We start from the raw sequence: 11,839 nt of genomic DNA on the forward strand, positions 1-11,839 counted from the left end.
CTGGACAGAGGCCCCGCGAGCGCACGCCGGGCCTGACTCCGCAGACCCCGAGTCCCGGCCGGGGGCCGCCAGCCTCGCGCTCCCGCCGCCGAGCAGGCGCCCCGACCCTGCTCCCCCGGACCCGCTGTGCTGAGGGCGTGCCCCGGGCCCTGAAGGCGCAGGGCGGCACTCCCGCTGCGCCAAGGGTCCTCCCAGGGAGGCGCTGCAGAGCGGGGAGCTGAGTGGGAGTTAAGAGTGGGCCGCCGCGCCAGCGAGGTCCCCTCCGCGCCTGGGTCAAGTGGGGACAGAGGCTGTCCGGCGGGGTTCGTAGGTGGCAGTGTAGATCGGGCCCTCTCCTCTCGATCACGCCCATCGCACCTTCCTGCTCCCTCGGGCTCCGCACAGTCCCTGTGACCCGGTCGTAAGACCCGAGGCCTCGGCCTCCTTCCTCAGTCTGGTTCTCTGTCCTCAGCACCCACAGCCGCGCCCGACACGCGGCAGACCTGGGCGGAGGCCCGCCGCGGGAATGAACAGCCTGGCCGAGAGGCTAGCATCGAGCAGGCATTTTTGGGCAAACTGCAGACTGGCAGACGGGAGGGGTGGGAGCGGGGAGGGGCGGGCAGCCCTGGCTCTCCAGGGCGCAAAGACTCACTTTTGCATTGGAATGTCTATTCTTCACGTCTCTTGATCTCTGTGGCCCCGCCCTCTCCCACCCTGTTCTCAAACCGGGAGGTTAAGGGTTAACTCAGGAAGCCCCGACATCACCTGGACGGGACGGGAGCAGGGCACTTCCTGTTCCATCTTCCTGAGTGCCTTCCTAGGCTGGCTGAGGCTCTGGCCCTGGCGTGCTCGGAGAGCCCTCAGCATCCTTGCCTGCAGCCGGACCGAGTGGTGAGTTGGAGGGCATCTGGCGCAGGCTCAGAGCAGCCTGGAGAAGGGAGGCTCCAGGCCTGGGGTGTGGGGGCAGGGGCTGCAAGGGAGGATGTGGAGAGGGCGTCTCTGTCGGGGGGTTTAGTGCCAGTCAGCCGGCAGGCCTGTAATGGGGGGTCAGGAAGAACAGAGGAAGCAGACTCCACGTGCTCCGAGACATCGGACCAGCCTCAGGCTCTCAGCCCAGCACCTGGAGGGGGGGCCCAGTTGAAGGGGAGCCCGATGCCCAAAGACCAGCAAGTACTGGGCACCTGCCAGCAGTGCGCCTGGAGGAAGGGCGTGCCTGCAGAGGAGTCCCCCTTCGGCCCCTCTCCGGTTCTGGGAGCTCAGTGGTCTGGGCGGGCCTCGTGGTAACACACAGCGTGGGCTGCTCCACTCCTCTGGGCTCCAGATTAAGCTGGTCGAACATTGGCTGGTGGCTGTAGAGCCTCCCCGCCCCCACTAGGCAACCCCGCGGTTGTGCATATTAATAGAGCTTTTGTCCTGGAGACCTGGGGGAGGGACAGACTCTTAACGCCAACCAGCCTCGAATTCCACCTCCTGAAAGTCTTTTGGCCAGACCTCACCTGAGGGTTCGCCTGCCCAGCTCGGCTCACCCGAGGGCGGGTGGGGGTGGGTTTGGAAGCCTCTTATTTGTCCTGGTTCACACGGGGCCTTTCTGGTTGAGGCCAGGAGTATCCGCCTGCCGTGAAGTCAGGGCCTTTTCTGCTTCTGAGTTTTTGCACACTGGTCCAGAACCACACTCTGCCCTCAGAGCAAGTCTTAGCACTGGCTGGTGTGACAGGGAGCACATCGTCCTTGTCCTATCAGACGTCCGCAGCCCACAGCTGCAACTGGGCCAGCTAGCCTAAGCGCGGTGTCCCTGCACCTCAGCCCTCGGAGCTGCTGGGCTGCCGCCGGCCCCAAGGACCAGTCACTGGTGTCCTGGTGGTTTTGCACATGCCACGAACATGTGCAGACGACTGTTTCCGGTGTCTGAGAGCGGGGCCACGCCGGTCTGTGCTCCTGGGCTCTCCGGCTCTGAGCGGCCCCACATCGTTGCTCTCGCTCGCTCCATGGGACCCCCCCTCCAGCTGCAGGCTGGTGCGGGGGTGGGGGGAGGAGTTCCCTCCACCGTGAGGTGCACCGAATCACCCTGGGGGAGCAGAGGGGTGGTGAGGTCCCAGGTGGGAGGAGCCAGAATGGAGGAAAAGCCCGCGGTGGTGGACAGTTGACCCTGGCGGGCAGGCTGGGAGCGCTGGCCAGGTTCAGAGCTGGGCCTGCTGATGGCCTTCCAGCCTACCCGTCCCCTTCTGCATACATACAGGGTTCCCGTGCGTGTGTAAGTTTTGTTTGTTGTCACTTTAACTTGCTATAGGGCACGTGTGCTCACCATGTGAGGGAGAAAGAGGAATGAGAAAGCCAGATCCAAGTCCAGGGCTCAAAAGCCAGGGTTGACCGTGTGGGAGTCCAGCATCTTAGCCACCATGTCACCTGCTGACCCCATGACCCTGTCCTCATTGCACTGCACACCCCCCCTCCTCAGCCCTCCTGAGGAAGGCTCAGCTCTCGACTCCTACCCAGCCTGCCCAGCCACCTCACAACCCTGTAGCGCAGTGGATAAGTTCTGCTGAGGGAGCCAGAGGCCCCATAACCAACTGCAGCCCAGAAATCCTGGCCCCACGGCTGGATGTGTGTGCATGCCCTAGATCCTAACGGGGTGGAGAAAGGCCCTGGGCTGTGCCCTTTTAAAATGATTTTATGATCAATTTATTATTGAGACAAGCAGATGGTGTAATGGTTACGTCGCTGGACGCCCATGTAGTCAGCCACAGACCAAGTCAGGACTCAGCAGCTTAAAGCTTAGAACTCAATGCTGGCTGCATGTGTCCAAGATCCAAGGCGAGAGTGGAGAAGACTGTAGCGTGGCCACCCACCAGGGGTTCATTTTTTGCTTCTGTCTCTCTGTCTCTGGTGAGCGCATACACCCTATAACAAAAAATCTCTCAAAAAATTAATTTAATATTATTATTTTAAAATTTGCTATAGGGTATGCACGCTCATCAGAGAGAGAGACACAGAGAGAGGGAAAGTGAGAAAGCAAGCCACCATGTCTAATTCAAATGAATTTCATTTAATTTATTATCATTGTTAGGGTTCGGAGTGAGACTCAGGAGGCACCATCTCAAGAGAAAAAGGAACGTTTATTGAGAGAGGGTGTACCCAGGGGTCTCAAGCAGAGGTGCTTCAGCCCACCCTATGGTGGAGATCTGAAATACTTATACGGGAGGGGTGCGGGGCAGGGTCCCAGGAATGGCAGGTACTTGGATGAAGTTACTTGCCTCTGTGACCTTATCAGCCCACCTATGGGTGTCAGCTGCCCGTAAGGGAGGGTTCTGGTCAAAGGTCACTGCAACCATCTCCTTATTTTCTCATGGGAAATTACCTAAAGGCCATTCAAGGGCTGATCTAACATTTAATTAGAGAAAGTAAGAAATCACCTCCCACAGGGGATGGCCAGGGTGCAATCACTTCTCCACTCTCCTCTCGGGATTTTGGGCACGCACTCACACACACCCTGCATGTTTCAAGCCTCCGGGTCTGGGAACCGAATTGCGGTTGGCCATGCGGGAGTCCAGCGATGTAGTCATTGTACTACCTGCTGGTCCCATTATTATTATTTACACTTTGCTATAGGACACGTGTGCTCACCAGAGAGAGGAATAATGAGAAAGCAAGCCACCAGGTCCTGGACTCGAACCGCAGTCTGCCTTGTGGGGGAGTTGAGCACCTTAACATCATGCCACCAGCCGGCCCCGTGCTTTCTCCTTCTGTCTCTCTCTCTGTCTCTCTCTCTCCCCTCTCAGAGTTTGTTAATAATAAAAGACTTACTAAGGGGCCCAGCAAACTGCCTGAAGCTGGACCAGGCCAACTTCTCCCTGGCCCCGTCGCTAGGGCTTGGCGATCTTCCTGAGAAATGTCTGTTCCTGGAACCAGCCGTTAGCGTAATGGCTATGTCGCTGGACTCCCATGTAGTCGACCGCGGTTTGAGTCCTGGACCCTCCTGGACCCAGTGGCTTAAACTCATGCCGGGCGCGTGAGTGCGTGGCCCAAGATCCCGAGAGGATAATGGAGAAAAGGGAGTGCAGTGTGGCCATCCCCCCTGGGGGGTGATTTCTCACTTTCTGTCTCTCTGTCTCTGTCTGTCTGGTGAGTGCACGCGCACTATAGCAAAAAGCTCTCCAAAAAAAAAAAGGAAAGAAAGAAACAGAAATGTCTGTTCCTCTGAGCTCCGTGTCCTTAGCTGTGAAGGGCTCAGTGGTGGGACCAGCACTGACCTTAGTCACCGTTAGTGCTGGCCTTGGTGCCGTTGCCATGTACGCCCACCGCACTGACTGCTACACGGGGGTGCTGCTCCTGCCACGCGGAGGGGCTCAGAAGGGGTGCCTGACTTTCTCCCCCCCTGCTCCATGCCTGTTGGGGTGGGAAGCAAGAAGAGCCTGGGAGGGGCTCATTTGCACCCCTGAGGCTGCAGAAATGGGAAGGCAGAGGCACTGGAGCCTGGGTTTTCATGTCTCTCATTCTTTTTTTTTTATTTATTTATTCATTTATTTTAATTTAACCAGAGAGAGGCAGAGAAAGAGAGAGGAAGTGAGAAAGCAAGCCACCAGATTCAGGACTTGAACCGTGGTCGGCCATGTGGGAGTGTCCAGCACCCCAAACACTACGCCACCTGCTGGTCCCATGTCTTTCACTCTTGAATTAAACTGAAAATGCCCTGGTCAGTAACAAATAGGGGCACTTCCGAAGGCTGGGTGCAGGGTGGTGTGAAGGGCAATCTGCCCTGACCTAACTGAGACCTGCACCTGGGGCTGGGCCTTGGCCAGTTCCTGGTTAGTTCTGGGCTAGCCAAAAAATGAAGCAGGATACCCTCCAGGGGACTTGGGGAGGAAGGCCAGCGGTCAGTCTGATGGGACCAGTGCTCCCTGGTGGCCAGTTGGAGACACTGACTGTCATTGCCAGTCTACTCAGGGTAGATAGAAGACCTGCAGGGCTGCTGAAATAGATTAATGAAGGAAGACTCTAGAACTGCTTTTCATGGGGCCAGCAGGTGGCGTGGTGGTTAGGGGCACTGGACTCCCACATGGCCTACTGAGGTTCAAGTCCTGGACCTAGCGACTTGCTTTCTCACCCTCTCTTTCTCTGTCCCTCTCTGGTCAAATTAAAATAAATCAATAAATAAGTAGATAGATTAAAAAGTTAAATAAAATAATTCTTTTTTTAAAAAAAGAATGACTTTTTATGCCAGGTGGCCCAAGTGTGACCGAGAAAGAGACATGGAGCGAGTGCTCGCACCCCCAGCGCGGCCTGGTCATGCCGCAGTTCTCTTCTCCTCAGTGTCTCCAGGATCCTGGACACGCTTGCACTTCCAGCCTTTTCTAAGTTGCTGGGGCCAGGACTTGATCCTCACCAGCTCCTAGCCACTGTGTTACGGGCTGGCCCCGATATAATTGTTTTTAGTGATGAAGGAAAGAGAAATGACTGTTCTCCCACTGGACACAGCCAGCAGGGGCTCCCACGTAGTGAGAGTGTGCCAGGCCAGCTCTCACTTTCTGGGGACACAGCTGTCACAACCTCTGCAAACATGGGCTTCAGTCTCCCATCTAGAGACCCGGCCACCCAGCCCAGGCCTGCTTCCCCTCAGCTTTCCAGAGAGCTCGGATCTCCTTCCAGGAACACCCACGTTACCACTGGCTCCAGCTGTGTGAGCTGGCATGGGCTGCCCCTCCCAGGCCCCTCAACACCCCCCACCCCACCCCCACTCATCTGGGCCTCGACCTCCAGGGCTGGAGCAGTGGGCTGTGTGGGAGCTCCGCCCTACACTGCTCAGCTGCCTAGCCTTGGCCTGGGCCTTGGCCTCTGGGGACCTCTGCAGCCATGAAGTGGAGCCAGGAGATAGCACAGGCGTGATCCCCATACCTTATCTTTAGAAAACGAGCAGATGTCCACAGAAGGCGACAGCAGGGCAATGAACACCACATCTGCATCTCCTGGGCCTGGACCACAGCTGCGCCTGCCCCTTCCAGCCTCCTCAGCACCTTCTCACAGCACCGATGTTCCCGCGGCCACAGACTGGGCTCCCAAGTGAGAACCGAACAGTCGAACAGTCGCGGGCCACGGGCCGGGCCAGCTGTCAGTGCTGGAGGGGGCTGGATCCCAAAGAGCTGGTGGGGGTTTGCAGCCCGGCCAGTAACCTGAGAAGCGTGCGAGGCTGTGCACTCAGGGACCTGAAGGGAAGGAGAGCAGGTGGCTTGCACGTGCCCACATCCCGCTGGGAGGGTTACCACACCCTCTCCTGCGAGCAGCACATCCTCCAGCAATCCAAAAAGAAAGAAAGTTTATCTGTCGATGGTATCTGGCCCCTGTTCAAGTTCCTCCAGCTGACTGCAGAATGGCTTTTGGAGCTTTTAAGGAAAAAACAGGTCAGAGCCAGCAGATAGCTTGGTGGTTAAGGCCACTGGATCCCACGCAACTGTGTGCAGTTCAAATCCTGACCCTGCAGCTTGTGACAGACACTGGACACGTGTTCATGTGTGCCCCAAATCCCGAGAGGACAATGGAGAAGTGATTGTGGCATGGCCATCCTTCCTGTGGGTGATTTCTCACTTTCCCTCCTCTCAATCTCAACATTCCTCTAGTGAAAGCATGCACTCTATAGAAAAATTAAAAAAATAAGTAAATAAAAAGAGCAGAATCTGGGGCCAGCAGTTGGCATAATGGTTATGTCGCTGGACTCTCATGTAGTCGACCACGGTTTGAGTCCCGGACCCAGTGCTTAAACTCACACCAGGCGCGTGTGCATGCATGCCCAAGATCCCGAGAGGAGAATGGAGGAGCAGGGATTGCCATGTGGCCATCCCCTTTGGGGATGTCTGTCTCTCTGTCTTTCTGTCTTTCTGGTGAGCGCACACACCTACAGCAAAAAACTCTCCAAAAAAAAAAAAAAGATCAGGATCCAATCAAGCTTCACATTCTAGGTTTAGGTTGTACTTTTTGTTTTTACTTTGAAAAAACTTTTGTTATAGGGTACATGTGCTCATTAGAGAGAGGGAAAGTGAGAAAGCAAGCTGCCAGGCCTGGGGCTTGAACCATGGTCAACTATGTAGGAGTCCAGTGTCCTTAACCACCATGCCACCTGCTGGCCCTGGTCCATCGTTTCTTCAAGGGATCTCCTGACTTGCTCTTACCCCTGTAGTGCGACAATGCCCTGCAAACTGGTAGTTGGGTTTAAAAGCCGGATTGGATTGAGACTGTTTTGGCCAGTATACATCTTTTTCCCACTGTTGAGAGTATGCATGAGTGCAGGCGTCAGGGCTCTGCCCGCAGGGTCTGGTCTGCAGCAGTCCCCGCCCTCCAGCCCTCTAGCCCACCCAGATCCTGGGCGTGTGCGAGCACCTGCCACATTCGCAGGCCAGCTGGGCTGGGGACTCAAACCGCAACTGGCGTGTTACTTCCAGCTCCACAGCCTGGCCCCTCCTGGGTGCCGCCAAGGCCCGCCAGGTCTGCCTGGATGGTGTTGGTGCTGACCTGGGGAGCAGGAAAGGCCAGGTATCGTCTCAGGGACACTGACACGGAGCGGGTTCTGCACTCTGTGGAGATGGTGACTCCCCGGGTTAGGAGGCGTGACCGGGCTCCCTGCCTTGGTACCTAGTCCAGCTGGACCCAGGGTATCCTGCCCTCACCAGCCCAACCCCAGATGAGCCTGGTGGCCGCAGGGTAGGCTCCCCTGCCACAGCCCTAACCAGGCCCTCAGCTCCACAGGCACGGGAGGAGAGAGCCAGTGCTACCAGGAGCAGCCGCCGTGCGCACCCAGGGCGGAGGATGCTTGCAGAACCAGCTCCAGCTGCCCAGGGACAGGAGCAGGTCGGAGGAGTGAAACTGGAGGAGGATGAGACTGCAGGCCGCCAGGGTCCCCAGCGGCCAGAAGCCAGGCCCCGGCCCGAGGTGGCCCACCAGCTCTTCAGATGCTTCCAGTATCAGGAGGACGTGGGGCCACGGGCGTCCCTGAGCCAGCTCCGCGAGCTCTGCGGCCACTGGTTGCGGCCCGAGCTGCACAGCAAGGAGCAGATCCTCGAGCTGCTGGTGCTGGAGCAGTTCCTGAGCGCGCTGCCCCCGCGTCTGCTTGGCCGCCTGCAGGGACAGCAGCTCAGGGACTGCGAGGAGGTGCTGCTGCTGCTGGAGGGCGTGCACACGGAGTGCAGCTACGTGGGGCCCCTGGTAAGGGGGCGGCGGGAGCGGGAGGAAGGCTCTGGAACCCCCGCTCGCCGCCACCCAACAGTCCCCTCACAGCCTCCTGACTCCAGCCCTGCCCTACTCACCTCCCCTCTGTCCTACTTCTCCTGGGAGTCACCTAACCTGGATGTGTTGTGAACAGGATTTTAGTTGTAATGCCAGCAAGAACTGTGCCGGAGCAGACGTCGCCCTGGAGGAACAGGGGGGCCTTTCCCAGGTCCTCTCCCATAGCCCCAAAAAGGAAGTGACCCCAGAGCCTCCAACTGCGGGTCCACCCAATGAGCTGCCCGCATCCCAGCCAGCTCCAGCCGAGCCTGCAGAGCCAGGGGAGTGGAGGCTTCCCCCAAGTTCAAAGCAGTCACCGAGCCCGGGGCCCCAGAAGACCTTCCAGGCCCTGCAAGAAAGCAGTGAGAGCTCAGGCTCCGGGAGGCTGGGGATTGGCACGGGCGGGAGCTCAGTGTCCAGGACCAGGGCAGAGTGGGGAGCCCCCCGAGGGACCAGGAATGAAGACACCCATGCTGTCTCTGGGCCTTGACCTTGGGGTGCATGTCCTTGAGCCACCTGGGTGGGCTGCCTCCTAAGCACTCTTCTTCCTCCCCTCCTGCCGTAGCCCCCCAGGGCCCTGCACTGTGGCTGGAGGAGAACGCCCGTGACCAGGAGCTGGCAGCTGTGCTGGTGAGCTGGCAGTCCCCAAGCCTCTGGTTTTGCCAGTCCACGCCTTCACTTAGTCCTAAAGAGCTCATCATGCCCCGCATGTGCCAGACCCTTACTCACCAGGGTCTCTGTTCTCCTAGGAGTCCTTGACCTTCGAGGATGTCCCACAGAAGAAGGCCTGGCCCGCGCACCCTCTAGGTAAACAGCCCTTACCCACAGCCAAGGCCGCCGAGGGCGTCGTGGTCTGGTGTTGCCAGTCCACGCCTTCACTTAGTCCTAAAGAGCTCATCATGCCCCGCATGTGCCAGACCCTTACTCACCAGGGTCTCTGTTCTCCTAGGAGTCCTTGACCTTCGAGGATGTCCCACAGAAGAAGGCCTGGCCCGCGCACCCTCTAGGTAAACAGCCCTTACCCACAGCCAAGGCCGCCGAGGGCGTCGTGGTTGCCTGAAGCTCCAGATCCTACCTGAAATTTTCTTCCGTGGAGTATCTTGAGATCTTTTTCTTTCTTTCTTTTTCTTCCTTCTTATCTGTTTATTTACTTTTTTTTTTTCCTACTATAGAATGCAGACGTTCGCCAGAGAGACAGAGGGATTGAGAGAGGAAAAAACACCCCCCATGGGCCATGGTCACCCCACAGTCTCTCCTCTCCTCGTTTTCCTGGAAGGATTTTGGGCATTCATGCACAAGCGCTTGGCGTGTTTTTCAAGCTGTACGGGAAGCAGCCCTTGGGCGCCACGCCTGCTGGCCTGCTGCTCTGCTGCTCGCCTTGTTTATATGCATTTTTGTGTCTGTTGATACCCCCGCCCCACCTCCTCCCAGCCCCCTCCCCTCACTTCTTCCTCTCCTCTCTTTTTATTTGTAACTTGTCAGAGTGCATATTCACCAGAGAGAGAAAGCGCACACACCAGGGGGGGTGGCCACATTTCAACTCCTTCATTTCTCCTTGCAAGAGTTGGAGCACGCAACACGTGGCTGGTGTGTTTTTCTTCCCCCCCCTTTTTTTTTTAATTAAAAACTTATTTATTTATTTTTATTTGTTATTTTTTAATTTGACCAGAGAGAGACAGACACAGAGAGAAAGGGCAAGTGGGAGTGTAAGCCACCAGGTCCAGGACTTGAACCATATGTGGTTGGCGATGAGGGAGTCCAGTGCAGTGCCTTAACCTTCATGCCACCTGCTGCCCCCTATGTTTTCCAGACTGTGCAGTAGGCCATGTGGAGCCCAGCTACCTTAATCTCTGTACCACCAGCTGCCTACCCCCTCTTTTTCTTTTAAATAGCAGTCTGTCTGGTCTAACCATCACCCATTAATTGTGAGTTTTGTTTTGTTTTGTTTTATTTTTTTAAGTTTCTGTCATAGGGCATATGTGCTCACAAGAGACAGAGAGAGGGGAAGTGAGAAACCCCCTCCAAGGGCATGGCCACACCACAGTCCCTTCTCCATTCTCCTCTCGGGATTTTGGGCACACACACATGCATCTGGTATGATTTTCAAGCCGCCACTTTGAGAACTCAACAGTGGTCTGCTGCACGGGAGCCTCGTGCCCTAACGACCACACCACCTGGCGGCCGCTGGTTGTCAGCTTTGAGAGCAGTTGCTCAGAGCAGTCATCGCCAATGGCTAGGGCTTCCATTCCAGGGAGCTGGGGTGGTCGCCACCTCCCGGGATGTCTTTAACCTAACTTGCACACTGAGTGGTTATCATAGTAAGTTATAGGATGTATTTTACTAAAACAAAAAAAGTGATGGAGATAGAGTAATTCCTTCATCTACCCCTGCCTCTGCCAACCCAGCAGCCCTGAAGGATCTGGGCTTCTTTCCCGTCAGGCCAGCGGACCCTGTGACTCCCGGTATCCCCTAGGAATACACTTGACCACCTCTGTTTTGCTTCTTTGCCAGGATTCAGTACCAGAACCTCAGACAAGGAAGAGTTTAAACAAGAAGAGCCCAAAGGAGCTGCCTGGTCACCTGCCATCTCAGCAGAGTTGCCGACCGATAGTCCAGGAGTGGTGGAAGAGCCTCTTGCGCAGATGCTTGGGCAGGGACCAAGGGCCAATGGTACCAGTGGAGGAGGGTCCCCTCCTGGCGACAGTGAAATTGTGGAGGTCAAAGTGGCCGAGGACGCCCCCAAGTCGGAGTCCGACACACAGTTCATATGCACGGAGTGCGGGATAAGCTTTGCGCAGCTGCACGGCCTCAAGACGCACCAGCTGCGCTCGCACCCCGGCCAGCGCTCCTTCCTATGCCTGTGCTGCGGCAAGAGCTTCGGCCGCAGCTCCATCCTGAAGCTGCACATGCGCACACACACGGACGAGCGGCCGCATGCCTGCCACCTCTGTGGCCACCGCTTCCGCCAGAGCTCCCACCTGAGCAAGCACCTGCTGACGCACTCGTCAGAGCCCGCATTCCTGTGCGCCGAGTGTGGCCAGGGCTTCCAGCGCCGTGCCAGTCTGGTGCGGCACCTGCTGGCGCACGCCCAGGACACAAAACCCGAGCGCTCCCCAGAGAACAAGACAGAAGGGCCGGAGCTGACCGTCGTCCTGTGCTCCCACTGCGGCCAGACCTTCCAGCACCGCTCCAGCCTCAAGCGCCACCTACGGGTGCACGGAGGGGACAAGGACCACCGGTGCTCTGAAGGGTCGGGCAGCCTCCCTCCAGACCGTGAGCTCAGGCCCTACGGGTGCCTCGACTGTGGCAAGTCCTTCCGGCGCAGCGAGCACCTGGTGACTCACCGGCGTGTGCACACGGGCGAACGGCCCTTCTCCTGCCAGGACTGCGGGCGCAGCTTCACCCAAAGCGCCCAGCTGGTCAGCCACCAGCGGGTGCACACGGGCGAGAAGCCCTACGCCTGCCCGCAGTGCGGGAAGCGTTTCGTGCGGCGAGCTGGCCTTGCCCGCCACCTGCTGACCCATGGTGGCCCACGGCCCCACCACTGTGCCCAGTGTGGCAAGAGCTTCAGCCAGAGGCAGGACCTGGCCCGCCACCGGCGCAGCCACACAGG

General features: G+C 57.7%; 1 protein-coding gene across 4 annotated transcripts in view; it reads left to right on the top strand.

Moving 5' to 3' along the window:
* The first annotated feature begins 7,770 nt into the window (after positions 1–7,770).
* ZSCAN10 (zinc finger and SCAN domain containing 10) overlaps positions 7,771–11,839 on the top strand; it is a 4,643-nt gene continuing 574 nt past the window's right edge. Inside the window, exons 1-5 of one of the 4 annotated variants that reach the window (XM_027766132.1) lie at positions 7,771–8,166; positions 8,324–8,588; positions 8,792–8,856; positions 8,976–9,033; positions 10,738–11,839. The exon at positions 10,738–11,839 is cut by the window's right edge and continues 574 nt beyond it. In XM_027766132.1, coding sequence (XP_027621933.1) covers positions 7,771–8,166; positions 8,324–8,588; positions 8,792–8,856; positions 8,976–9,033; positions 10,738–11,839 — 1,886 coding nt within the window. The remainder of the gene's footprint in view (positions 8,167–8,323; positions 8,589–8,791; positions 8,857–8,975; positions 9,034–10,737) is intronic. The other 3 variants (XM_027766135.1, XM_027766134.1, XM_027766133.1) reach the window with 3 other exon arrangements.

Source organism: Tupaia chinensis, unplaced genomic scaffold (assembly GCF_000334495.1).
Source record: "Tupaia chinensis unplaced genomic scaffold, TupChi_1.0 Scaffold141247_1, whole genome shotgun sequence".
NCBI classification, from domain to species: Eukaryota; Metazoa; Chordata; class Mammalia; order Scandentia; family Tupaiidae; genus Tupaia; species Tupaia belangeri.